This window comes from Pongo pygmaeus, chromosome 1, assembly GCF_028885625.2.
Source record: "Pongo pygmaeus isolate AG05252 chromosome 1, NHGRI_mPonPyg2-v2.0_pri, whole genome shotgun sequence".
In the NCBI taxonomy this organism is placed as follows: domain Eukaryota; kingdom Metazoa; phylum Chordata; class Mammalia; order Primates; family Hominidae; genus Pongo; species Pongo pygmaeus.
The window spans coordinates 87,550,541-87,577,365 of record NC_072373.2 but is presented as its reverse complement, the minus strand read 5'-3'; the positions used below and the strand labels follow the sequence as shown (position 1 = coordinate 87,577,365).

The 26,825-nt window shown below is 42.2% G+C and overlaps 2 protein-coding genes across 5 annotated transcripts in view; one reads left to right on the top strand and one right to left on the bottom strand.

Annotated features, from left to right (window-relative positions):
• Positions 1-11,640, top strand: part of UAP1 (UDP-N-acetylglucosamine pyrophosphorylase 1) — a 38,408-nt gene extending 26,768 nt beyond the window's left edge. For 2 of the 4 annotated variants that reach the window (XM_054485661.2, XM_054485674.2), the window contains 4 exons: positions 526-666; positions 2,097-2,285; positions 9,592-9,658; positions 11,077-11,640. In XM_054485661.2, coding sequence (XP_054341636.1) covers positions 526-666; positions 2,097-2,285; positions 9,592-9,658; positions 11,077-11,169 — 490 coding nt within the window. In that variant the 3' untranslated portion in view covers positions 11,170-11,640. Of the gene's footprint in view, positions 1-525; positions 667-2,096; positions 2,286-4,529; positions 4,581-9,591; positions 9,659-11,076 lie in introns of all 4 variants that reach the window. The other 2 variants (XM_054485632.2, XM_054485641.2) reach the window with 2 other exon arrangements.
• Positions 11,641-21,696: 10,056 nt separating this feature from the next.
• On the bottom strand, positions 21,697-24,942 carry LOC134740034 (collagen alpha-2(I) chain-like). Its single transcript, XM_063669025.1, has 2 exons — positions 24,068-24,942; positions 21,697-23,520 (listed from the first exon to the last, which is right to left on the bottom strand). Exons 1-2 carry the CDS (start codon positions 24,267-24,269, stop codon positions 22,787-22,789), a joined length of 936 nt encoding a protein of 311 aa, XP_063525095.1. The 5' UTR covers positions 24,270-24,942; the 3' UTR covers positions 21,697-22,786.
• Between the last annotated feature and the right edge of the window lie 1,883 nt (positions 24,943-26,825).

Sequence of the window (26,825 nt, the reverse complement as noted above, 5' to 3'; positions counted from 1 at the left end):
GAAAATCAGCGGGTAGTGCTACAAAGGATAAAATAAGAGCTATTTTATCCCACCATGGTTTTAAATGAAGGACATTCTCACTATAGATTTCACTTAGCTTTTAGACATTCAAGATGACTGTCTACTTTTTAAAAAGTTAATATGCATTACTTTAGAATATCAACTCCAGTTCCAAAATATTTTCCATTCTATGCCATTTGTAGCTGTGTTACTGTTTCATCCATAGTAACTTAATGCATTTTTTAATGTACACATATACAGTTTTAAGGCATTTGTAATGGATACAGTTTTAATGCACACGTACACAGTTTTAGTGGAGACCATTATTTGATTTTTTTTTAAATATAAAGAGATGATTGGGGGAAAGCTATTCATTTACTATTTAAATATGAACTGAAACTTAAATGCTCTTCACTTTGAAAATCTTAGTATTGGTTGTTGACACATTTGCTCCTGAGTGTTATAAGATTTTCTGGCATTTTAAATCTGGAACGTGATTATATCTTTTCTCCTCCTGCTTCTTAGTGTTTATGAACCTCAGTTGCAGCACCATGTGGCTCAAAAGAAGATTCCTTATGTGGATACCCAAGGACAGTTAATTAAGCCAGACAAACCCAATGGAATAAAGATGGAAAAATTTGTCTTTGACATCTTCCAGTTTGCAAAGTATGCTTTGAATAGTACCAATAAGGTTAAATAAATGTCTTAAAATGCTGCTTTTCACTCTCTTAGGCATGAAACTGTTTTCAGGAAACATTTGATAGCACATATCTCACATGGCATTTTGATTGTGAGTTTGTAGTCTAGATTCATTATGGTTCTCTAGAATAAAACCAGGAGTGTGATCTGAGTTGCCTATGAGTACAACTTTTTTTTTTTAAATCAACTAGTTTCTGGCTCCTATAAAGTTTTTTTTCATATATATATATTTATATATATTATATATATATATTTTATATATATTTATATATATATTTATATATATTTATATATATTTATATATATTTATATATATTTATATATATTTATATATATAGGTATATATTTATATATATATTTATATAGGTATATATTTATATATATATATTTATTTATTTATTAAATGAGATGGGGTCTTACTATGTTGAGCAGGCAGGTCTCAAACTTGTGGCCTCAAGTGATCTTCCCATCTCGGCCGCCCAAAGTGCTGGGATTACAGGCTTGAGCCACTATGCCCCGCCTTGGTCTCCTGTAAAGTTGTTAAAGTCATTTATTTTGGATGAGAAACTGAAAAGGTTAAGATAAAGAATTGTCTCGTTTTGTATTTAGAATATCTTCTTACTGCCCTGTGAATAGGTGTTTCAGTAAACATGTTTTTAGATTATATAGCTCTCTATAAAGATCACATTTGATGTTGAGATGCTTGTCTTAGAATTTGACGAGCGCAAAAATGAGAAAGACAAATAAGCTGTATAAAGTTAATGTGTGGTGGCTCACACCTGTAATTCCAGCAGTTTGGGAGGCTGAGGCGGGTGGATGACTTCAGGCCAAGGAGTTGGATACCAGCCTGGCCAACATGGTGAAACCCTGTCTCTACTAACAGTACAAAAATTGGCTGGGCGTGGTGGTGCATGCCTGAAGTCCCAGCTACTCAGGAGGCTGAGGTGAGAGAATCTCTTGAACCCAGGAGGAGAGGTTGCAGTGAGCTGAGATTGCGCCACTGCACTCCAGCCTGGGTAACAGAGTGAGACTCTGTCTCAAAAAAAAACCATAAATAAATAAAATGAAATTAATCTTTCCATTTCTAAATCATCTTTTTTGCCTGTTTTTTTTTTTTTTCCAGAACAGATACTAATGTGATCTTTGTACATTAAGATTTCTAATATTTCTGACTTAAGATGAACTGTTCTATAGTTGAGGGGGCAAATGATTTCTCATTTTGCATTGAAAAAGAAAATTTCAACTTTCTTTAGTCCAAGGGTGAGCAATATTTTATTCATCATTCAAATTGGAATAGGAAAGCCTATTGTTGAGACCAAAGCCTTAGCTATGTTAAAGGGTTAGAAGCTGTGTATGCAGTTTCATAATAAAGAGGTCTTTATATGGTTTCACTCTAGGAAGTTTGTGGTATATGAAGTATTGCGAGAAGATGAGTTTTCCCCACTAAAAAATGCTGACAGTCAGAATGGGAAAGATAACCCTACTACTGCAAGGCATGCTTTGATGTCCCTTCATCATTGCTGGGTCCTCAATGCAGGGGGCCACTTCATAGATGAAAATGGCTCTCGTCTTCCAGCAATTCCCCGGTAAGTCAGTATCTTTTCTCTTTCGTATGAATGCTTTCTTGGACTTTTCCTCTTGGACTTCTTTCTCTCTCTCTCTCTCTGTATTCCTAGATCTTTTTTAAAAAGCAAAGTTTTGATGTGTGAACAGTTCCTGACGTGAAATAACAGTAGCTTTGCCTATTACAAAGAGAATGATTGTTTTACTTTCTTGTGAAGAGGAGTCTTTCAAATGTCTCTTTTTTTAATTTTTATTTTTTGGAAACATTGCCACCATGACAGCAAAAAGACTTCTACTAAATAATGATCAGAAGATATTTTTTTTTTGGTGTGCCATATGGTTAAAGCCCATCAGTAACACACTATACTACAGGGCAAGTCCTTCAGCCACAGAGGATTGTTTGTTGCTGCCCATGTATCTGTGGCCTCACCACTATTTTTTTTTTTTTTTTTTTTGAGGCAGAGTCTTGCTTTGTCACCAGGTTGGAGTGCAGTGGCGCAGTCTCAGCTCACTGCAGCCTCCCCCTCCCGTGTTCAATCGATTCTCCTACCTCAGCCTCTCGAGTAGCAGGGACTATACAGGCACACGCCACCACACCCAGCTAATTTTTGTATTTTTAGTAGAGATGGGCTTTCACCATGTTGACCAGAGTGCTCTCGATCTCCTGACCTTGTGATCCACCCACCTTGGCCTCCCAAAGTGCTGGGATTACAGGTGTGAGCCACTGGGCCTGGCCGACCTCACTACTGTTAATAGTACTGTCTGTGAGACCCACTCATAGCCCCGCCACCCCCAGGCTACCTACAAATTGTAGTCCAATGGCAGTTTTCACTGTAGCACTTTCAGGTCACTGAGGAAGGTGTCTAGAAGAGAAGTAAATGTCGATTACATTCACTAATACTTTAGAAATGGCCTTGGTTTTGAGAAGTTAAAAAAAGAAGGTATTGTAGTTATTTAAATCCAAGATAAAGTACTTTTCAGCTAAATCTGTTTTTTTTTGTTTGTTTGTTTTTTGGAGACAGTTTCACTCTTGTCACCCAGGCTGGAGTGCAATGGCACAATCTCTGCCCACTGCGACCTCTGCCTCCTGAGTTCATGTGATTCTTCTGCCTCAGCCTCCCAAGTAGCTGGAGTTACACTCGCCTGCCATAAAGCCCAGCTAATTTTTGTATTTTTAGTAGAGACAGGATTTCACCATGTTGGTCAGGCTAATCCCGAACTCCTGACCTCAGGTGATCTGCCCGCTTTGGCCTCCCGAAGTGCTGGGATTACAGGCGTGAGCTGCCATGTCCGGCCAATCTTTTTTTTTTTTTTTTTTTAAGACAAGGTCTTGCTCTGTCACCCAGGCTGGAGTACAGTGGCGTGAACTTGGCTCACTGCAACCTTCACCTCCTGGGTTTAAACAATACACCCGCCTCGGCCACCCAAAGTGCTGGGATTACAGGTGTGAGCTATTGCGCTCAGCCTAAATCTTGTATTTTGTGATGAAACCTTCACTGGCACCTAGAATTTCCCTTTCCGAATCATCTGGTATATCCGTACTTATGTAAAAAGCATTCTGCCATTTAATTTATATTCCTAATGGATAAGATGGCTGACTGCAAGAATGCCTCAATAAATGGTAAAATATTGGGCTGGGCACGGTTGTTCGTGCCTGTAATCCCAGTATTTTGGGAGACTGAGGCAGGCAGATTACCTGAGGTTAGAAGTTCAAGACCAGCCTGGCCAACATGGTGAAACCCTGTCTCTACTAAATATACAAAATTAGCTGGGCGTGGTAGCGCATGCCTGTATCCCCGCTACTTGGGTGGCTGAGGCAGGAGAATTGCTTGAACACGGGAGGGAGAAGTTTCAGTGAGCTGAGACTGTACCACTGCACTCCGGCCTGGGTGACAGAGTGAGACTCCATCTCAAGAAAAATAATAAAATGTTAGAGAACACTGAACATTGGAATTTACTGGTACATAACTGGTTTTACAAGAAGCAGCAGTGGTAGCTTTCATCTCCCAGTCCAAGGCCACTTTTGGGGTCTGTATTGTCAACAAGCTTGCTCTTGGCATGTCACATTGTCCTCATGTTTCATCTTTGGCCATTGAGTTTTATTTTTATTTTTATTTTTATTTTTTTACCCCCTTTTGGTCTCTTGGGACAAATTTATGATTTACCATAAATACATACCATTCAATCAAGTATATTTTGCAACTCCATTTCATTGTTATTGTTTGATTTGCTTCCATTCCCATTAATGCTTATTTATTCCCACATAGCAGTGCTACAAATGGGAAGTCAGAGACCATCACAGCTGATGTCAATCACAAGTAAATATACCAGCCTGCCTACAGTGCATGGTGATGGGGCTGTGCTTCCCTCCATACTAACTGGCATCGTAGTTTAGTGCTCTGCCTTTTGGGGGTCTGGAGGGAGGATGGTTGAAGCTTTGGTGTGGGTGCACTGCTTACTTGGTGGCAGGTATCTCTCTGGATGACACTAACTCAGAATCTTGTTGCATGCTGGAAATGGGGAGCATGCTTTACTAAAGAATCTGACCACAGGTGTTAGAGCTGGAACTGACAGATTTTCAGATGATAGGTAAGATCCAGAGCAGGTTACAGGTCAGGGAGAACACATTTTGCACCTTTAACATAAGCTTATGCGGGGTTAAAAATACCATTCTGAAGATGTGTCTTGTGGAATTCGGTGTCTGCTCTCAGTATAAAGGCTGATTGTTCCTGTCATATTTGATGACCCTTAATATGGAGAAAACTGTTCTGTTGATTTATTCTCACACTAACAGCTCTCCTTTTTGGTCACTGCATTAATTTTAGTCAGTTACTATCTTGCTTCTAAAGAATCTTTTTATCCTAATGGCAGATCATTTTTAGTTAGAAGTAACACATATCCTCTCCCATCTGGGTACTGACAGAGTTTGGAAAAGCCATTATCTTTATAGTTTAAGAGACAGCTTGATGTTATTGTTACACTTTGAAAGTTAAAGTTTTTAAGGTTGGGTGTGGTGGCTCACGCCTGTAATCCCAGCACTTTGGGAGGCCAAGGCGGGCAAATTACCTGAGGTCAGGAGTTCGAGATCAGCCTGGCAAACATGGTGAAACCTCATCTCTACTAAGAATACAAAAATTAGCTGGTGTGGTGGTGCACGTTTGTAATCCCAGCTACTCAGGAGGCTCAGGTGGGAGAATCACTTGAACCTGGAAGGCAGAGGTTGCAATGAGCTGAGATTGCACCATTGCACTCCAGCCTTGGTGACAGAGCAAGACTCCATCTCAAAAAAAAAAAAAAAAAAAAAAAAGAAAGAAAAAGTTTTTAAGGTAATTTGGGAAATATATGCAGGGCAAAAGATCTGGAGATGGAAGTTATCTCAGAAATAGAGTAGCACCTTCATCAGTGTCACCCACGTGCTTTTTCCTGTCTGTGCCATTCCTCTGCCCAAATTCCTGTGAGTGTCAGTGTTTCTGGGATGTGATTCTGTAAACAAGGAAGTGGACTCAAAGATCTGATCAATTTCTTATAGGTGCTGTAGATCAGCGGTCTCCAACCTATTTTGGCACCAGGGACTGGCTTTGTGGAAGACAATTTTTCCACAGACTTAGGGTGGTGAGGGTGGTTTCAGGATGATTCAAGCATGTTACATTTATAGTACACTTTATTTCTATTATTATTACATTGTAATGAAATAATTATACAACTTACTGTAATGTAGAATCAGTGGGAGCCCTGAGCTTGTTTTCCTGCAACTAGATGGTCCCATTTGGGGATGATGGGAGACATCATCAGGCATTAGATTCTCATAAGGAGCACACAACCTAGATCCCTTACATGGGCAGTTCACGATAGTGTTCACATTCTTAAGAGAATCTGTTGCGGCCACTGATCTGACAGGAGGTGGGGCTCAGGCAGTAATGTGAGTGGTGGGGAGCATCTGTAAATACAGATGAAGCTTTACTCACTTGCCCACTGCTCATCTCCTGGTGTGTGATCCAGGTCCTAACAGGCCACAGAGTAGTACCGGTTCATGGCCCAGGGGTTGGGGACTGCTGCCATAGATGACTGTTGTCCCTCCTGCCTTGGGAACTGGGATGCAGAGCCCTTTGTCACTTTCTGTCTCATCCACCATTTTTAATATATGGAAGCAAGCTGCTTTTATATTTAAGAAATAAAACTTTGACTAAATTTCTTTGTTATTGAACCATAGCTTTTAACCTAACGGTGTAATAGATTGTTAATTATATAACTGAAGACAGCATCTAGCTATCTTACTTAAGATACAAAAAGCTTTAAACGTTATTCTTACTCTTTTATTTAATATCCCCCATCGCCCAGTTTACTTCATTTTAGCCATTTGTAGAATAATTAAAGTGAAATCAAAGTTTGGCTTTAAATGATACCATGCACTGAAAAAGAGTTCCTGCATAATCCTTAGCACCAAAGGATGACCTGACATAGGTGAAGAACATCATGCAATAGTGAGAGATGAAAAGGAAGTATATTGTGTAAAAGAGGGAAGAAGCAGCTAGGAGATATTCTGAAAGAATGGAAACAACCATGCTGAGTTCTGACTCGATATTATTTTCATTTCTCACCTTAATGCTTACTGAATAGTGTTAGCTACCAAAAGGATGAATGGCTAAAGAATTGTGGGGCAGTAGGTTTATTGGGCTAATTTGCTTATATCCTGAGATTTTACTTTTGGTGATGGTAGCTTCTGTTTTCCCTCCTTCAGGGCATCCAATTTTGTTTACTGAAGTTGACTCCTTAGTTTCTTGGGGTATCTTTGTGGTAGTAGAATGGAAGTTACATATTCAGGCCAGCTATATATGTGTTTCTTGGGTTCACAGCCACCTTCTGTTCCTGCTACACTGAATCCTTCAGGGGTTTAGGTGGGACTGGGCTATATACATCTTATTAATGGGGTGGGTCCTCATTTTTTCCTTTTTTTTCCCTTGGCGTGCCTACTCAAAATTCATTTGGTTTTGTATGACTTTGAGTTGCCCCAGAAGGTCTGGACTAGACGTCTTGAGCTCTTGTGGTAGAGTCTGGCATGTATGTAGAGAGGTGTGTGCCCCACTATGCCTCCTCTTTTCCCTTCATTAGTTTGTCATCTATTTTCATAGTGTTATTTGTTCAGACGACAAGCATTGGTAGGCCTGCTCATAGGTTTATAGGTGCTATTAGTATCCTAGGTGCTGAAGTATCTTATACAAGAGAAATAAGTCACCTCTTACAGACTACTGGGATGTTCAAGATGCACATACATAAATGTTAAGTAACATTTTCAGGCAGTATGTGATTATGTGCTAAATGTGTGCTATAGCAATAATTACTCTGGGAGGCAGTGACTTAGCAGGTGTCTAATACATTTATTTTTTATTATTGTTATTATTATTTTTGAGACAGTGTCTTGCTCTGTCGCCCAGGCTGGAGTACAGTGGAGCGATCTCAGCTCATTGCAACCTTCACCTCCTGGGCTCAAGCGATTCTCCTGCCTCAGCCTCCTGAGTAGCTGGGATTACAGATGCTCGCCTCCACGCCCAGCTAATTTTTTGTATTGTTAGTAGAGATGGGGTTTCACCATGCTGGCCAGGCTGGTCTCGAATTCCTGACCTCAAGTGATCTGCCCACCTTGGCCTCTCAAAGTGCTGAGATTATAGGCATGAGCCACCACACCCAGCCACATTAATTAAATTAATTAATTAATGTATTTATTTATTTTTGAGACAGAGTCTCGCTCTGTCACCCAGGCTGGAGTGCAGTGGTGCAATCTCGGCTCACTGCAACCTCTGCCTCTTGGGTTCTAGCGATTCTCCTGCCTCAGCTTCTGGAGTAGCTGGCTTTACAGGTGCATGCCACCACACCCGGCTAATTTTGTATTTTTATTAGAGACAGGGTTTCACCATGTTAGCCAGGCTGGTCTCAAACTCCTGACCTCAGGTGATCCACCCACCTCGGCCTCCCAAAGTGCTGGGATTACAGGTGTGAGCCACTGCACCCAGCCACATTTATTTTTTATATGAATAAATGGATGGAGACAATCACTATGAAATGCAGTGGTCAAGAGAAGATTGGGGCTTGAGCCAAATCTTGGAGGATGAGTATGGTTTTTATGGGACCATAGTTGAGAATGACTTGGAATAATCCAAAGAGTGTGACTGGTCTGGTTTGAGTGGAGAGTCTCAGGATAAGTAAGGTGAAGTAGGATAGAGAGTGCTTTGAATGCTAGAGAAAGGTTGACCTGTAGCTAAACTCAGAAGCCCTCTGATTTTTATTGACTCCAGCAAAGTTTGAGACTGTGTACTTAGGGAAAGCACAGAAAAAGCTATGGTTTGACAAGAGACTAATATTTTTGTGCCCTGTGTCTTATTGGTAAGATTCTTGAAGTGGCAAATAACAAAGAGGTCTAATGACTGCAAATGCATTGACTATTTATTGACTTTTGTGTTGGATAACTTAGAAATTCAGAATTGCTATAAATGTTAGGTTGTGACCTAGATGAAACAAATAGGGACTTTGACCTTGTCTTTGCTTGAGTGCATTCTGCCTTAGCTCTTTAAAAAGGGACTTTTGGTAACAGAGAAGTACTTTGAAACATATTGAATAAATTAGCTCAGCTAATCTAGGATATTTGGGTTGTACAGAAAAAACATGTACTGGGAAATAATTTAACTGTCTGATAGAACTTTCTGCAGTGAAGGAAATGTTGCATATCTTTGTTGTCCAATTTTGTAGTCATTGGCCATTCATGGCTTCTGAACACTTAAAGTGTGATTATTATGACTGAGAAACTGAATTTTAAATTTTAAATTAGTTTTAAAAATTTTAATTAAATTTAAGTAGCCCTCTGCAGCTATTGGCTTCTGTATTGGATAGTACAGCTTTAGAATGATTGTCAGCATTAATAGTACCAAGGTAGTGGTGAAGATTAAAATGCAATATGAAGGCTTCAGAGCACCTAGCACTGGGCTTGGCATATAGTATATACCTAGTAAGTAGTCACCTTTTTATCAAATTGAAACTTGGAAATGGTAAAAAATGAGATGTATGTAAGGGGACAGTGTGTAAAAACTAGTGAAGTGCTGTAAAGAGCTACCAGTAATTATTGGCACTTGCCCCAAATAGTGTCCTTCTGACCTGAGAATTTCATATTAACTTAATCCTCAGGGAATTTAGTGATCATCAGGGTAGCATCTATTCCATTTGTTTAACTGGAAGAATTGTTATCTGCAAGCTTCTCAGAGGAAAGTTATGGTTTGTGCTTTTGTTCTGGCAAGTAACATGGGAAGCAAAATCTTTAACACAAATTTGTTTTTTTCTTAGCTTGAAGGATGCCAATGATGTACCAATCCAGTGTGAAATCTCTCCTCTTATCTCCTATGCTGGAGAAGTAAGTCTGCTTTAGTTTTTCCTCTATTCTTTTACAAAGCTTTGTATATTTGAAAATAATGAAAAAGTGGATTTTAAATGTTCTCACCACAAAGAAAGGATAAGTATTTGAGGTGATAGATATGTTAATTGGCTTTATTTGATTATTCGACAGTGTATACATGCATTGAATCATCACACTGTATCTGAAAAATATATACAATTATTGTCAATTAAAAATGAAATAAGGTTGGGCACAGTGGCTCACTCCTGTAATCCCAGTACTTTGGGAGGCTGAGGCAAGAGGATTGCTTGAGCTCAGGAGTTTGAGACCAGCCTGGGCAATATAGTGAGACCTGTCTTTATAAAGAAAAAAAAAATTACAAAAAAAGAAATAAAACTTTTTTAAAAAGTAGAATTCTGGCATTGTTTTATGTTTAAGTAGGGATGTCCTTAGAGAAGGTGCAGCATTTTCTGATGGTCCTGTCCTGAGAAGCTCTTCCTGGGAACAAGTTGAGAAGCTGCATTTGTTCTGAATTCTTCTCTTTGAGAATTCGTGTTATGGCTTTGCATCTATCCCATAAGTGGATTAGTTGCCATTAACAGACATCTACAATATCTAGTCCATTTCACCTACTCATTGAAATGCAGTAGGCTTTTGAAAAATACATAATCAGCCTTGGTTTTTAGATAAATCACCTGGCTTTTTTTAAATGCAATGTAAGTTTTCTTTCAAGGAGTCTAGTTTGTTCAAGTACTTAGTACTGTCACTTTTAAAACTTGGGGATTTAGAGGTCTCTGTTCTTTTACTTATGTAATATTTTTCCTGGAGATCTTTGTATTGCTTTGTTGTAGCATCAGAGATAGCTTTCTTGCTTAGAAAGTTAACTCTATTGGCCACTTGCGGTGGCTTATGCCTGTAATCCCAGCGCTTTGGGAGGCCAAGGCAGGTAGATCATTTGAGGTCAGGAGTTTGAGACCAGCCTGGCCAACATGATGAAGCCTTGTTTCTACTAAAAAATACAAAAACTTAGACGGGTGTGATGGCAGGCGCCTGTAGTCCCACCTACTCAGGAGGCTGAGGCACGAGAATTGCTTGAAGCTGGGAGGTGGGGGTTGCAGTGAGCAGAGGGGTGAGACTACTCCGTCTCAAAAAAAAAAAAAAGTTAACTCTATGAGAGATGATTATAGGAAAAATGTTTATCATCTTATTAACTATAGAAATGATCAGAGTAATTTTCTTTTTATATTTTTGTTTTATGCTTTGACAAGTCAGTCATTAAGTCTACTCTAAAATGTCTATTAAATAGATTTTGACTTTTATATTCTGCATCTCAACCTTTTTTGGCATTTGTGCTTTAAATCATCATTATAGCAAGTCCAGCATTGCACGGCAAGTGCAAATTTTCTAATTGTGTTTCATTTCAATCCTTTTTTTAGGGATTAGAAAGTTATGTGGCAGATAAAGAATTCCATGCACCTCTAATCATCGATGAGAATGGAGTTCATGAGCTGGTGAAAAATGGCATTTGAACCAGATACCAAGTTTTGTTTGCCACGATAGGAATAGCTTTTATTTTTGATAGACCAACTGTGAACCTACAAGACGTCTTGGACAACTGAAGTTTAAATATCCACAGGATTTTATTTTGCTTGTTGAACTCTCACAGCTATTGCAAACTTCCCAAGATCCAGATGACTGAATTTCAGATAGCATTTTTATGATTCCCAACTCATTGAAGGTCTTATTTATATATTTTTTTCCAAGCCAAGGAGACCATTGGCCATCCAGGAAATTTCGTACCGCTGAAATATAGGCAGGATGTTCAACATCAGTTTACTTGGAGCTGGAAGCATTTGTTTTTGAAGTTGTACATAGTAATAATATGTCATTGTACATGTTGAAAGGTTTCTATGGTACTAAAAGTTTGTTTTATTTTATCAAACATTAAGCTTTTTTAAGAAAATAATTGGGCAGCAAAATAAATGTATCTTGTCTCTGGAGTGTCGTTTGTACTTGAAGAAATTATTTCATTGAGAAAATATGAAACTTGGGAGAAACTTTAAGATAATGCATAAAAACAAATTGATGCTTCAGTGAGGTTGCAGAGTCATAGAACTTCTTTCAGTGAATATCTAACTTTGGGCTTTATCTTCTTATCACCTTATAATAGTAGCTCTCACCCAAAGATTATTTTGTCCTCCTCCCAAAGGGGCATTTGGCAATGTCTGGAGATGTTTTTGGTTGTGACAAGTGGGAAAGTGAAATAATACCACTGGCATCTAATAGGGATTAGGGATGTCACTAAACATCCTACAATGCACAGGACGGTCTCCTACGACAAAGAATTATCTGGCCTAAAGTGTCAATGGTGTCAAGGTCGAGAAGCCTTGTTTCAAATTATTCATTTACTCTGTTTTGCCCAAATATTTGGTGGCACTTAGGAATTCAAAAGAATGTAGTTTCTGAATTTTCTCTGGCAGGCTATTCCAGTTTTTTGTTACTGTTGTTGTTATTTTAGAGGATTAAAAAAAAAAAAAGACAAAGGTGGTTCTTTAAATATGGGCCATAGATCATTGGTCATTAGTAAGGGTTCTCTGTGTCTAAAATGCTATTTGCATGAAAAGACTGAGCTTTATAAATGCATCTTAAATAATATTTAAGTACTGACCAAAAGTATAAAAATGAACATCTAGATAAATGATTCTAAAAATTATATCTAGAAAAGAGATGAATAAATTTTATTTTCCACTAACAAGTTGTCACAAGATAGGATGTCATTCATGGGGTGGGTCTTTTTTTTTTTTTTCTTTTTTTTTTTCTTTTATTATTATTATTATTATTATTATACTTTAGGTTTTATGGTACATGTGCGCAATGTGCAGGTAAGTTACATATGTATACATGTGCCATGCTGGTGCGCTGCACCCACCAACCCGTCATCTAGCATTAGGTATATCTCCCAATGCTATCCCTCCCCCCTCCCCCCACCCCACAACAGTCCCCAGAGTGTGATGTTCCCCTTCCTGTGTCCATGTGTTCTCATTGTTCAATTCCCACCTATGAGTGAGAATATGCGGTGTTTGGTTTTTTGTTCTTGCGATAGTTTACTGAGAATGATGATTTCCAATTTCATCCATGTCCCTACAAAGGACGTGAACTCATCATTTTTTATGGCTGCATAGTATTCCATGGTGTAGATGTGCCACATTTTCTTAATCCAGTCTATCATTGTTGGACATTTGGGTTGGTTCCAAGTCTTTGCTATTGTGAATAATGCCGCAATAAACATACGTGTGCATGTGTCTTTATAGCAGCATGATTTATAGTCCTTTGGGTATATACCCAGTAACGGGATGGCTGGGTCGAATGGAATTTCTAGTTCTAGATCCCTGAGGAATCGCCACACTGACTTCCACAAGGGTTGAACTAGTTTACAGTCCCACCAACAGTGTAAAAGTGTTCCTATTTCTCCACATCCTCTCCAGCACCTGTTGTTTCCTGACTTTTTAATGATTGCCATTCTAACTGGTGTGAGATGGTGTCTCATTGTGGTTTTGATTTGCATTTCTCTGATGGCCAGTGACGGTGAGCATTTTTTCATGTGTTTTTTGGCTGCATAAATGTCTTCTTTTGAGAAGTGTCTGTTCATGTCCTTCGCCCACTTTTTGATGGGGTTGTTTGTTTTTTTCTTGTAAATTTGTTGGAGTTCATTGTAGATTCTGGATATTAGCCCTTTGTCAGATGAGTAGGTTGCGAAAATTTTCTCCCATTTTGTAGGTTGCCTGTTCACTCTGATGGTGGTTTCTTTTGCTGTGCAGAAGCTCTTGAGTTTAATTAGATCCCATTTGTCAATTTTGGCTTTTGTTGCCATTGCTTTTGGTGTTTTAGACATGAAGTCCTTGCCCATGCCTATGTCCTGAATGGTAATGCCTAGGTTTTCTTCTAGGGTTTTTATGGTTTTAGGTCTAACATTTAAGTCTTTAATCCATCTTGAATTGATTTTTGTATAAGGTGTAAGGAAGGGATCCAGTTTCAGCTTTCTACATATGGCTAGCCAGTTTTCCCAGCACCATTTATTAAATAGGGAATCCTTTCCCCATTTCTTGTTTTTGTCAGGTTTGTCAAAGATCAGATACTTGTAGATATGTGGCATTATTTCTGACGGCTCTGTTCTGTTCCATTGATCTATATCTCTGTTTTGGTACCAGTACCATGCTGTTTTGGTTACTGTAGCCTTGTAGTATAGTTTGAAGTCAGGTAGTGTGATGCCTCCAGCTTTGTTCTTTTGGCTTAGGATTGACTTGGCGATGCGGGCTCTTTTTTGGTTCCATATGAACTTTAAAGTAGTTTTTTCCAATTCTGTGAAGAAAGTCATTGGTAGCTTGATGGGGATGGCATTGAATCTGTAAATTACCTTGGGAAGGATGGCCATTTTCATGATATTGATTCTTCCTACCCATGAGCATGGAATGTTCTTCCATTTGTTTGTATCCTCTTTTATTTCCTTGAGCAGTGGTTTGTAGTTCTCCTTGAAGAGGTCTTTCACATCCCTTGTAAGTTGGATTCCTAGGTATTTTATTCTCTTTGAAGCAATTGTGAATGGGAGTTCACTCATGATTTGGCTCTCTGTTTGTCTGTTATTGATGTATAAGAATGCTTGTGATTTTTGCACATTGATTTTGTATCCTGAGACTTTGCTGAAGTTGCTTATCAGCTTAAGGAGATTTTGGGCTGAGACAATGGGGTTTTCTAGATATACTATCATGTCATCTGCAAACAGGGACAATTTGACTTCCTCTTTTCCTAATTGAATACCCTTGATTTCCTTCTCCTGCCTAATTGCCCTGGCCAGAACTTCCAACACTATGTTGAATAGAAGTGGTGAGAGAGGGCATCCCTGTCTTGTGCCAGTTTTCAAAGGGAATGCTTCCAGTTTTTGCCCATTCAGTATGATATTGGCTGTGGGTTTGTCATAAATAGCTCTTATTATTTTGAGATACGTCCCATCAATTCCTAATTTATTGAGAGTTTTTAGCATGAAGGGTTGTTGAATTTTGTCAAAGGCCTTTTCTGCATCTATTGAGATAATCATGTGGTTTTTGTCTTTCGTTCTGTTTATATGCTGGATTACATTTATTGATTTGTGTATATTGAACCAGCCTTGCATCCCAGGGATGAAGCCCACTTGATCATGGTGGATAAGCTTTTTGATGTGCTGCTGGATTCTGTTTGCCAGTATTTTATTGAGGATTTTTGCATCAATGTTCATCAAGGATATTGGTCTAAAATTCTCTTTTTTTGTTGTGTCTCTGCCAGGCTTTGGTATCAGGATGATGCTGGCCTCATAAAATGAGTTAGGGAGGATTCCCTCTTTTTCTATTGATTATAATACTTTCAGAAGGAATGGTACCAGCTCCTCCTTGTACCTCTGGTAGAATTCGGCTGTGAATCCATCTGGTCCTGGACTTTTTTTGGTTGGTAAGCTATTGATTATTGCCACAATTTCAGCTCCTGTTATTGGTCTATTCAGAGATTCAACTTCTTCCTGGTTTAGTCTTGGGAGGGTGTATGTGTCGAGGAATTTATCCATTTCTTCTAGATTTTCTAGTTTATTTGCATAGAGGTGTTTGTAATATTCTCTGATGGTAGTTTGTATTTCTGTGGGATCGGTAGTGATATCCCCTTTATCATTTTTTATTGCATCTATTTGATTCTTCTCTCTTTTTTTCTTTATTAATCTTGCTAGCGGTCTATCAATTTTGTTGATCCTTTCAAAAAACCAGCTCCTGGATTCATTTATTTTTTGAAGGGTTTTTTGTGTCTCTATTTCCTTCAGTTCTGCTCTGATTTTAGTTATTTCTTGCCTTCTGCTAGCTTTTGAATGTGTTTGCTCTTGCTTTTCTAGTTCTTTTAATTGTGATGTTAGGGTGTGAATTTTAGATCTTTCCTGCTTTCTCTTATGGGCTTTTAGTGCTATAAATTTTGCTCTACACACTGCTTTAAATGTGTCCCAGAGATTCTGGTATGTTGTGTCTTTGTTCTCATTGGTTTCAAAGAACATCTTTATGTCTGCCTTCATTTCGTTATGTACCCAGTAGTCATTCAGGAGCAGGTTGTTCAGTTTCCATGTAGTTGAGCAGTTTTGAGTGAGTTTCTTAATCCTGAGTTCTAGTTTGATTGCACTGTGGTCTGAGAAACAGTTTGTTATAATTTCTTTTCTTCCACATTTGCTGAGGAGTCTTTTGTTTAAGGATCACTTTTTTTTTTTTTGAAGAGCGTGTGATGTTGATATCCATCAATCTTATCTATTTTTTTTAACTAAGGCCTAAATCGTTCATTTAGCATATTTTCTATTTTATTTCAATAACAGCTCAATTTTGCTACTGTTATCTATTCCAGTTTTCAAAAAGATGAGTGAAGTTTGACTTCTCATTGAAATGAGCTCCAAATGGGTTGTAAGAATGGAATTACAGTCTTTAGCTCCTGAATGCCAAAAACTGGTACTAATGGTATGATCCATTTCTTTTTTTCTTGAACCTTGCTATTTCCTCTGCTATTTCCACCTGCTATTTCTTCTCCCCCTGTTGTAAGAACATACTAGTGATGCTAGGAAAAGGGAAGAATGGAAACAGGATTGTGTAGTGGTTTTGTTGGAGAGGAGCGATGGCTGGGGAACATTGGGTAGTTAAGAACAAACTCTGAGAGCCTCTGATCCATGAAATGATAAGGTGATAGCATTATGTATTTTTATGAGTTCTTGTTAAATAATTGTTATAATTCAGAAAATACAGAATTGGGTAAAATGTTTATGAAAATAAAAGCTAGAATAATTTGGCAGTAACAGTATAGAATTTATGTGACAGTTGATAGTCATTTTGAGTCTGGCTTGATCGACCGGCTGTGATTTAATAACTTTTTTGATAGTCACAAGTGAACATATAAGCCCAATGGGTATGTTACTTGAATATTTGATTTTTGTTCAATTTCCCTCTTACCTGTCTAATTTAATCCAGTTTTGATGTCCACAAAGGCATTATTAGTGACATCTATTGGAAGATAAAGAAAAATTCAGTTTTCAACTTCTACCTCTTCTATTCCTGGAAGTTTTGGCTTTTATTGGTAATTTTGATTTTATTTCTAATTCCAGCTTACTATTGCTAGCACTTCCTCTTTATTCATCATAGTACAGTCAGATTTCAGTTATCTGGGTAAAAAGAGGCAAGGAAAAAGCATGCATACTCTTAGAAGAGTGACTAAAACACAAATCATTCAGTTAGTTTGGAAATCTGTTTTTCTGTTGGCCAACGTGGGCGTTTTTGCAATTCATGGTCCTGTTTTGAGCCCTGGTTTAGGAAATACATATTGGGAAGTGATGAATGAATGAGTTAGCCAATAAGGTCTGAGTGCTTGTCATGTGGCCAGCAGTATTAGATGGGGTTTAAAAAGTATAACACAGAGACTTGTTCTTAAAAAGTTTACATTCTGGTTAAAGGGACAAAATTAACCCACGTAACAATGAAAAGATAATTTATTACTAAAATGTAAGGAATTAAGCTCAGTAAGAGTTAAACAAAGGCAATCATAAATTGGAGTTTATCGTGTACTCATCGAAGGATCTCATTGTATTAGGGTTCTCCAGAAAAACAGAACCGATAGGATATTAAAAGTAATGGGAAAAACTGCAATTACTTTTGCACCAGCTGAAATATGTAGATATATAGAAAGATTTATTATGAGGAATTGGCTTGTGATTATGGAGGCTAAGTCCCATGATCTGCCCTCTGCAAGCTGGTGGTGTGGTTCCAGTCCAAACCCGAAGGCCTGAGAACCAGGGGAGCCAATGGTGTAAGTCCTAGTCTGAGTCTGCAGGCTGGAGAACCAGGAGTGCAGATGTCCAAGGGCAGGAGAAGATGGATGTCCCAGCTGAAGCAGAGCCAGTTGACCCTTCCTCTGCCCTTTCGTTTTATTCAGGCCCTCAATGTATTGGATGCTGCCCACCCACACTGATGAGGGCAATCTTCTTTACTCAGTCTCCTGACTCAAATGTTAATATCTTCTAGAAACACTCTCAAAGACACACCTAGGAATAATGTTTTACCAACTGTCTGGGCATCCCTTAACCCAGTCAAGTTGACACATAAAATTAACTAGCACACCCATCATTTTGAGAGTAGAGCTATTTCCTTCTCAAATTGGGGTTAGATGTTTATTTTTATTTATTTATTTTTTTGAGACGGTGTTTCACTCTTGTTGCCCAGGCTGGAGTGCAATGGCATGATCTTGGCTCCCTGCAACCTCTGCTTCCCGGGTTCGAGCGATTCTACTGTCTCAGCCTCCCTAGTAGCTGGGATTACAGGCGCCTGCCACCATGCCCAGCTAATTTTTTAGTAGAGACGGGGTTTCACCATGTTGGCCAGGCTGGTTTTGAACTCCTGACCTCAGGTGATCTTCCCGTCTTGGCTTCCCAAAGTGCTGAGATTACAGGCGTGAGCCATGGTGCCTGGCCAGATTTAATTACCTCTAAGTGCAAATGTGTATTGTGATTTAGAAGTGGATCATGAAAGGAAGATTTATAATTATTTTGGGAAGGAAAGGGGTCCCTTAACTGCATCAAGTTGCCAGTTGATTGATGCCCAAAATATGGGGTTAATTAGGAAATCTATAACTGATATTTCTAAGTGTGATCGCCTGACCAGGTATATCAGCATCACCTGGAAACTTGTTAGAAATACAGATTCTCAGAATTACTACATTATGCATTTGGGGGTGCAGCCTAGAAATGTATGTTTTAACAAGCCATCTGCGTGATTTTGGTGTACATTAAGGCTTGAGAATGGTCACTGTAAGAGAATTTGGTGAGGCTGACTGAAAGTTCAGAGATGTTCCTGTGTTGGTTTGTTTTAAGATAATGGCCTCCAGCTGCATCCGTGTTACTGCAAAGGACATGATTTCATTCTTTTTTATGGCTGCGTAGTATTCCATGGTGTATATGTACCACATTTTCTTTATCCAGTCCACCTTTGATGGGCACCTAGCTTGATTCCATGTCTTTGCTATTGTGAATAGTGCTGTGATGAACATACAAGTACATGTGTCTTTTTGGGTGAATGATTTATATATTTTTTTGGTTATATGCACAGTAATGGGATTGCTGGACCAAATGCCACATGTTTTCGCTTATAAGTGGGAGGTAAACATTGAGTACTCATGAACATAAAGATAGCAACAATAGACACTGGGGACTGCTTGAGAGGGGAAAGGTTGAAAAACCAATAGTTTTTCACCAATAGTTGAAAAGCTATGCTTACTACCTGGGTGACAGAATCAATTGTACCCCAAGCCGTAGCATCACACAATATATTCATGTAACAAACCTGCACAGGTACTGCCTGAATCAAGAATAAAAGTTGAAATTATTAAAAAATGTTCAGGGATGGTACTAAAAAGAAACATAAATTAGGGAGAGAGACTGAGAGAGGCCAGTGTTTCCAGAGCAATAATAAATTAAGCCAGAAACCAAATAGATAAATCTTATGTGAGCTTTGTTCTTTCAAACACCTGAGGGGGCGGTACTGATGGTGGTAAAAGAATGAAAGATGAGCTGCGTGCGGTGACTCACGCCTGTAATCCCAGCACTTTGGGAGGCCGAGGGAGGGGGGGGCGGATCACGACGTTAGGAGTTCGAGACCAGCCTGACCAACATGGTGAAACCCTGTCTCTACTAAAAAGACAAAAATTAGCTGGGTGTGGTGGCGTGCGCCTGTAATCCTAGCTACTCAGGAGGCTGAGGCAGGAGAATTGTTTGAACCTGGGAGGCGGAGGTTGCAGTGAGCAGAGATCATGCCACTGCACTCCAGCCTGGACGACTCTGTCTCAAAAAAAAAAAAAAAAAAAGAAAAAACTAGCAAGACATGACCAGGAGAATTGTAATTACTAGAACAATGGTTTCCAACCCTTAGGATCCTCTGAATTACTTGGAGAGATTTTTGAAAAATCTTGCAAGTTTTTGACTTCAATCCTAGAGATTATGATTCTCAGTCTGGTAGAAGGCCAGAGCATCTAATTTATAAAAAGCATTCGATGATTCCAAAAGGCAGCTAGGAGTGAGAATTACTGACTTGGAGGCATAGACTTAGCTTAGAAATCAACAACCAAGGATGAGAGGGAAGAGACTGGATGTGTTCTGGCTTTGAAAGCTTAGACGAGGAGAAGAGAAGAGTGAAGAACATTTCACTTGAGAACAGCACAAGCAAAAGATGAATAGATGGGGCCAGGAAACAGGCATTCTGGGGATAATTCCACTTTGCAAATATCTCAGACTGCTAGAAACAACCAGCTTAAATAGGAGTCTTTGTAAATTTTATCCCTCTCTGACTCAACATTTTCTGAAATGGGGGTCAGGATGGTAGGCAGGGAAGAGAAAGAGGAAAGTTAGTGAACAATTTGGTTTAAAAATACTACAGGCACTTCTTTCAGGCTGAATGAGAAGTAAAAAGTATAATAATGTGTTAAGGCCAGGCGCAATGGCTCACACCTGTAATCCCAGCACTTTGGAAGGCTGAGGCAGGTGGGTCACCTGAGGTCAGGAGTTCAAGACCAGCCTGGGTAACATAGAGAAACCCCATCTCTACTAAAAATACAAATATTAGCCGGGTGTGGTGGCACACGTCTGTAATCCCAACTACTCGGGAGGCTGAGGCAGGAGAATCATTTGAACCCAGGAGGCAGAGGGTACAGTGAGCTGAGATTGCACCAGTGCACTCCAGCCTGAGCCACAGAGCGAGGCTCTGTCTCAAAAAAAAAAAAAAAAAAGTGTTAAGGTGATGACGTTATGGGTGGGTTTTTTTCTCTCTATAAATTTTTGGACAATACATTCTTAATTTTATGATTAAAAAGCTTTATCTTTTATAAAGGCTTAAAGGAAAAATTAACCAAAGGTGTTCACATTAGCCACTTTGGTACAGCTGTGAAGGAACTCTGAGGTAAAATTGGCTGTGGTGCAGTTGAGGTGGAGGATGTAAACATACTTTCAGAGAGCGGGATGTGCATTGTTGCAGTATAAGAAAGCGTAGTCTTCATTATGCTATCGTCTTTGGCATTGGGCATTTAATAGAGTCTTCATTTGTGAAATATGATAATGCCTTATGATTCAGAGGAATATATGAAGGAAATATATAGAAATTTAAGGTAATACAGTTTGAGGTAAAGCCTTTCTTCAAGAGGTTTAATATGAGTCCTCTGATGGAATGTATACATTCAGTATTATGTCTTTAAAGCTGAAAGGTCTAAAAGGCTTGCCAAAAAACTCAGTGAGTCAGTGGTGACATTAAATATGTTTATATGAACAGTGTTTTCCAAATTATCAACAAAGTTAGGACACCATAAGAACAAAAAGTCTATCCTTGTAGCTTCATGACTCATCTTTTCCACATCAGTTCTTCAGTTTCTCTCTCAGTGATTCCACTTCCCAGGAAATGATCCTTCCCACAAATCTCAGATTTTGTTCTGGTAGGCAAAGTTGTTTTTTTCTTCTTACAAAACCATGTGTACAACTCATATTGTATTTTATAGAGTAAAATATATAACATAGATAATATGGATAAGATTGAAATGAGACAATAGATTTTCTTTTAAAGTTTAAAATATACATTTTATTTTATTATTTTTTAAAATAAATTCCTTACTTTTTTTTTTTTTTAATTGGAGACAGGGTCTCACCCTTTTGCTCAGGCTGGGGTGCAGTGGCTCAATCATAACTCACTGTGGTCTCAAAATTGTGGGCTCAAGGGATCCTCCTACTTCGGCTTTCCAAGTAGCTAGGACTATAGGCATGCAGCACCATGCTCAGCTAATTTTTTTTTTTTTTTTTTTTGAGACGGAGTTTCACTCTTGTTGCCCAGGCTGGAGTACAATGGCATGATCTTGGCTCACTGAAACTTCCGCCTCCCAGGTTCAAGCGATTCTCCTGCCTCAGCCTCCTGAGTAGCTGGGATTACAGACATGCGCCACCACGCCTGGCTAATTTTGTGTTTTTAGTAGAGACTGGGTTTCTCCATGTTGGTCAGGCTGGTCTTGAACACCCTACCTCAGGTGATCTGCCTGTCTCGGCCTCCCCCCGCTAATTTTTTATTTTAATTTTTGGTAAAGATGGTCTCACTATGTTGCCCAGGCTGGTCTTGAACTCCAGGGCTCAAGAAATCCTTCCACCTTGGCCTCCCAAAGTGCTGGGAATACAGGCATGTGTGACCACATCTGGCTTATTTTATAGACTTCTAAAAGGTCTGAAATGTGATAAAGGAGAGATTAACTGTCACGCGTGTATAAAGTAAATATTCAGTAAGGATAACTGTGGCTAACATGTTCTAACACTTAACCATGTGTCAGGCATTGCACTAAGCACTTCACATACATTGTCTCATTTAATCCTTATTATGTCCCTATGAGGTGGGAACTTTTATTGTCCAGTCCACAGGGAAACTGAGGCATAGAGGTTCAGTAAATTGTTTAAGATTATATACCTCATAAGAAGCAAAGCTGAGAATTGAACCCAGAGTCTAAATCCAGAGACCCATACTTTTTGTCTACTTAAATTCAAACATATACAGTAGAACAGAGTAATAAGCCTCTATTACTTAGTTTCTAACAATTAATTGTGGTTAGTCTTGGTTCATTTATTTCTCACTTTCCCTCTACACCCCACCCACCCACTGAATTACTTTAAAATCAGTTCAACATTGCTCTCCTCTCTCCTCTCTCTCTCCTCTCCCTCTCCCTTCTTCGGTCTCCCTCTCCTTTTTTCCGTCTCCCTCTGTTGCCGAAGCTGGACTGTACTGCCGTGATCTCGGCTCGCTGCAACCTCCCTGCCTCGGCTCCTGTGACTCTCCTGGGAGAGGGCCTGGGATTGCAGGCGTGCGCCACCACGCCTGAATGGTTTTTGTATTTTTGGTGGAGACGGGGTTTCGCCGTGTTGACCGGGCTGGTCTCCAGCTCCCGGCCTCGAGTGATCTGCCTGCCTCGGCCTCCTGAGGTGCTGGGATTGCAGACGGAGTCTCGCTCACTCAATGCTCAATGGTGCTCAGGCTGGAGTGCAGTGGCGTGATCTCGGCTTGCTACAACCTCCACCTACCAGCCTCCTGCCTTGGCCTCTTAAAGTGCTAAGATTACAGCCTCTGCCCCGCCGCCACCCCGTCTAGGAAGTGAGGAGCGTCTCTGCCTGGCCGCCCATCCTCTGGGGTGTGAGGAGCCCCTCTGCGCAGCCGCCCCATCTGGGAAGTGAGGAACGTCTCTGCCCGGCCGCCATCCCGTATAGGAAGTGAGGAGCGCCTCTGCCCGGCTGCCCCATCTGGGAAGTGAGGAGCACCTCTGCCCGGCTGCCCCATCTGGGAAGTGAGGAGCGCCTCTGCCCGGCCGCCCCGTCTGGGAGGTGAGGAGCGCCTCTGCCTGGCCGCCACCCCGTCTGGGAGGAAGTGAGGAGCACCTCTGCCCGGCTGCCCCGTTTGGGAAGTGAGGAGCGCCTCTGTCCGGCCGCCACCCCATATGGGAAGTGAGGAGCGCCTCTGCCCGGCCGCCCCGTCTGGGAAGTGAGGAGCGCCTCTGCCCGGCCGCCCCGTCGGGGAGGTGAGGAGTGCCTCTGCCCGGCTGCCACCCCGTCTGGGAGGAAGTGAGGAGCACCTCTGCCCGGCTACCCCGTCTGGGAGATGAGGAGCACCTCTGCCCGGCCGCCCCGTCTGGGAGGTGAGGAGCGCCTCTGCCTGGCCGCCACCCCGTCTGGGAGGAAGTGAGGAGCACCTCTGCCCGGCTGCCCCATCTGGGAAGTGAGGAGCGCCTCTGCCCGGCCGCCACCCCATATGGGAAGTGAGGAGCGCCTCTGCCTGGCCACCCTGTCTGGGAGGTGAGGAGCACCTCTGCCCGGCCGCCACCCCGTCTGGGAGGAAGTGAGGAGCACCTCTGCCCGGCTGCCCCGTCTGGGAGATGAGGAGCACCTCTGCCTGGCTGCCCCGTCTGGGAGGTGAGGAGCACCTCTGCCCGGCCGCCACCACGTCTGGGAGGAAGTGAGGAGCGCCTCTGCCCAGCTGCCCCATCTGGGAAGTGAGGAGCGCCTCTGTCCGGCCGCCACCCCATATGGGAAGTGAGGAGCGCCTCTGCCTGGCCACCCCGTCTGGGAGGTGAGGAGCGCCTCTGACCGGCTGCCACCCCGTCTGGGAGGAAGTGAGGAGCACCTCTGCCCGGCTACCCCGTCTGGGAGATGAGGAGCACCTCTGCCCGGCCGCCCCGTCTGGGAGGTGAGGAGCGCCTCTGCCTGGCCGCCACCCCGTCTGGGAGGAAGTGAGGAGCACCTCTGCCCGGCTGCCCCATCTGGGAAGTGAGGAGCGCCTCTGCCCGGCCGCCACCCCATATGGGAAGTGAGGAGCGCCTCTGCCTGGCCACCCTGTCTGGGAGGTGAGGAGCACCTCTGCCCGGCCGCCACCCCGTCTGGGAGGAAGTGAGGAGCACCTCTGCCCGGCTGCCCCGTCTGGGAGATGAGGAGCACCTCTGCCTGGCTGCCCCGTCTGGGAGGTGAGGAGCACCTCTGCCCGGCCGCCACCACGTCTGGGAGGAAGTGAGGAGCGCCTCTGCCCAGCTGCCCCATCTGGGAAGTGAGGAGCGCCTCTGTCCGGCCGCCACCCCATATGGGAAGTGAGGAGCGCCTCTGCCTGGCCACCCCGTCTGGGAGGTGAGGAGCGCCTCTGACCGGCCGCCCCGCCTGGGAGGTGAGGAGTGCGTCTGCCCGGCCGCCACCCCGTCTGGGAGGAAGTGAGGAGCACCTCTGCCTGGCCGCCCCGTCTGGGAAGTGAGGAGCGCCTCTGCCCGGCCACCCCGTCTGGGAAGTGAGGAGTGCCTCTGCCTGGCTGCCACCCCATCTGGGAGGAAGTGAGGAGCGCCTCTGCCTGGCTGCCCCATCTGGGAAGTGAGGAGCGCCTCTGCCCAGCCGCCACACCGTCTGGGAAGTGAGGAGTGCCTCTGCCTGGCCACCCCGTCTGGGAGGTGAGGAGCGCCTCTGCCCGGCTGCCCCATCTGGGAAGTAAGGAGCGCCTCTGCCCGGCCACCCAGTCTGGGAAGTGAGGAGCGCCTCTGTCCGGCCGCCCTGTCTGGGAGGCGAGGAGCGCCTCTGCCTGGCCGCCACCCCGTCTGGGAGGAAGTGAGGATCGTCTCTGCCCGGCCGCCCCGTCTGGGAAGTGAGGAGCGCCTCTGCCCGGCGGCCCCCTCTGGGAAGTGAGGAGCTCCTCTGCCCGGCCGCCCCGTCTGGGAGGTGAGGAGCGCCTCTGCCTGGCTGCCACCCCGTCTGGGAGGAAGTGAGGAGCGCCTCTGCCCGGCCGCCCCGTCTGGGAAGTGAGGAGCGCCTCTGCCCGGCCGCCCCGTCTGGGAGGTGAGGAGCGCCTCTGCCCGGCCGCCCTGTCTGGGAGGTGAGGAGCACCTCTGCCCGGCCGCCCTGTCTGGGAGGTGTACCCAACAGCTCCAAAGAGACAGCGACCATTGGGAGCGGGCCATGAGGATGATGGCGGTTTTGTTGAAGAGAAGAGGGGGAAGTGTGGGGAAAGGAAGGAGAGATCAGATTGTTGCTGTGTCTGTGTAGAAAGAGGTGGGCATAGGAGACTCCATTTTGTTCTGACTAGGAGAAATTCTTCTGCCTTGGGATGCTGTTGATCTATGGCCTTGCCCCCAGCCCCGTGCTCTCTGAAACATGTGCTGTGTCAACTCAGGGTTAAATGGCTTAAGGGCGGTGCAAGATGTGCTTTGTTAAACAGATGCTTGAAGGCAGCATGCTCTTTAAGAGTCATCACCACTCCCTAATCTCAAGTACCCAGGGACACAAACACTGCAGAAGGCCGCAGGGTCCTCTGCCTAGGAAAACCAGAGACCTTTGTTCATGTGTTTATCTCCTGACCTTCTCTCCGCTATTATCCTATAACCCTGCCATATCCCCCTCTCCGAGAAACACCCAAGAATGATCAATAAATACTTCATAAATAAAATAAAATAAAATAAAATAAAAAAAGAGAAGTGAGGAAGAATATTGGGAAGATGCTGGAAATGTATATCTTGTTATTGTAGAGGTCTTTACATGACTACATGTGTTTGCCAAAATTTATCCAACTACATATAAAAAGGTAAATTTTACTGTATGGAAATTAAACTTCAATAAACTGACTTTTTAAAAGGTAAAAAAAAAAAAAAATCAGTTCAACATCTTGGTTGTAATACTTCAGTGTATCAGTGTATATTGGAGTGATAAAATAACCAGTGTATGTGTGTGTTTATATATATGAATATATGTATATATATTTAGACCAGGTCTCACTCTGTCACCCAGGCTGAAGTACAGTGGCATGAACATGGCTCACTGCAGCCCCGAACTCCTGGGCTCAAGTGATCCCCCAACCTCAGCTTCCCAAGTAGCTGGGACTACAGGCACGTGCCACTGGTCCAGGTAATTTATTTTGTAGAGACGAGGTCTTGCCATGTTGCCCAGGCTGTTCCCAAACTCCTGGGCGCAAGTGATCCTCCCACCTCAGCCTCTCAAAGTGTTGGGATTACAGGCGTGAGCCACAATGCCCACCCCATAATATTTTTAAAACCTTAATAATTAACAATCACACCTTAATATCATGTAATATCCAGCCAGCGTTTGAACTTCCCCAAGTGTCTCATAAATATCTTTTTTTTTTTTTTTTTTCTGAGACGGTCTCACTTTGTCACCCAGGCTGGAGTGCAGTGGCAAGATCTTGGCTCAGCAGCCTCAACCTCCTGGGCTCAAGTGATTCTCCTGCTTCAGCCCCTCAAGTTGCTGGGACTGCAGGTGCGCACCACCATGCCGGCTAAATTTTTGTTTTTTTTTGTAGAGAGGGAGTTTCACCATGTAGCCCAGGCTGGTCTTGAACTCCTGAGTTCAAGCTATCCCCCATCCTTGGCTCTCAAGTTGCTAGGATTACAGGTGTGAGCCTCTGTGCCCAGCCCCCAGTGTCTCATAAATATATATTTTTTGTGTTGAATTATTTGAATCAGGCTCTAAAGTCAATTTATTGCCTTTGACTAGTATGTCTCTTAAATATTCCCTTAAATATTTAAAAATATATGCAAGTTCTCCTTCCTCTTCTTTTATTTTTTTGTTTGATATTTATTTGTTAGAAAAAACTGGATACTTTTT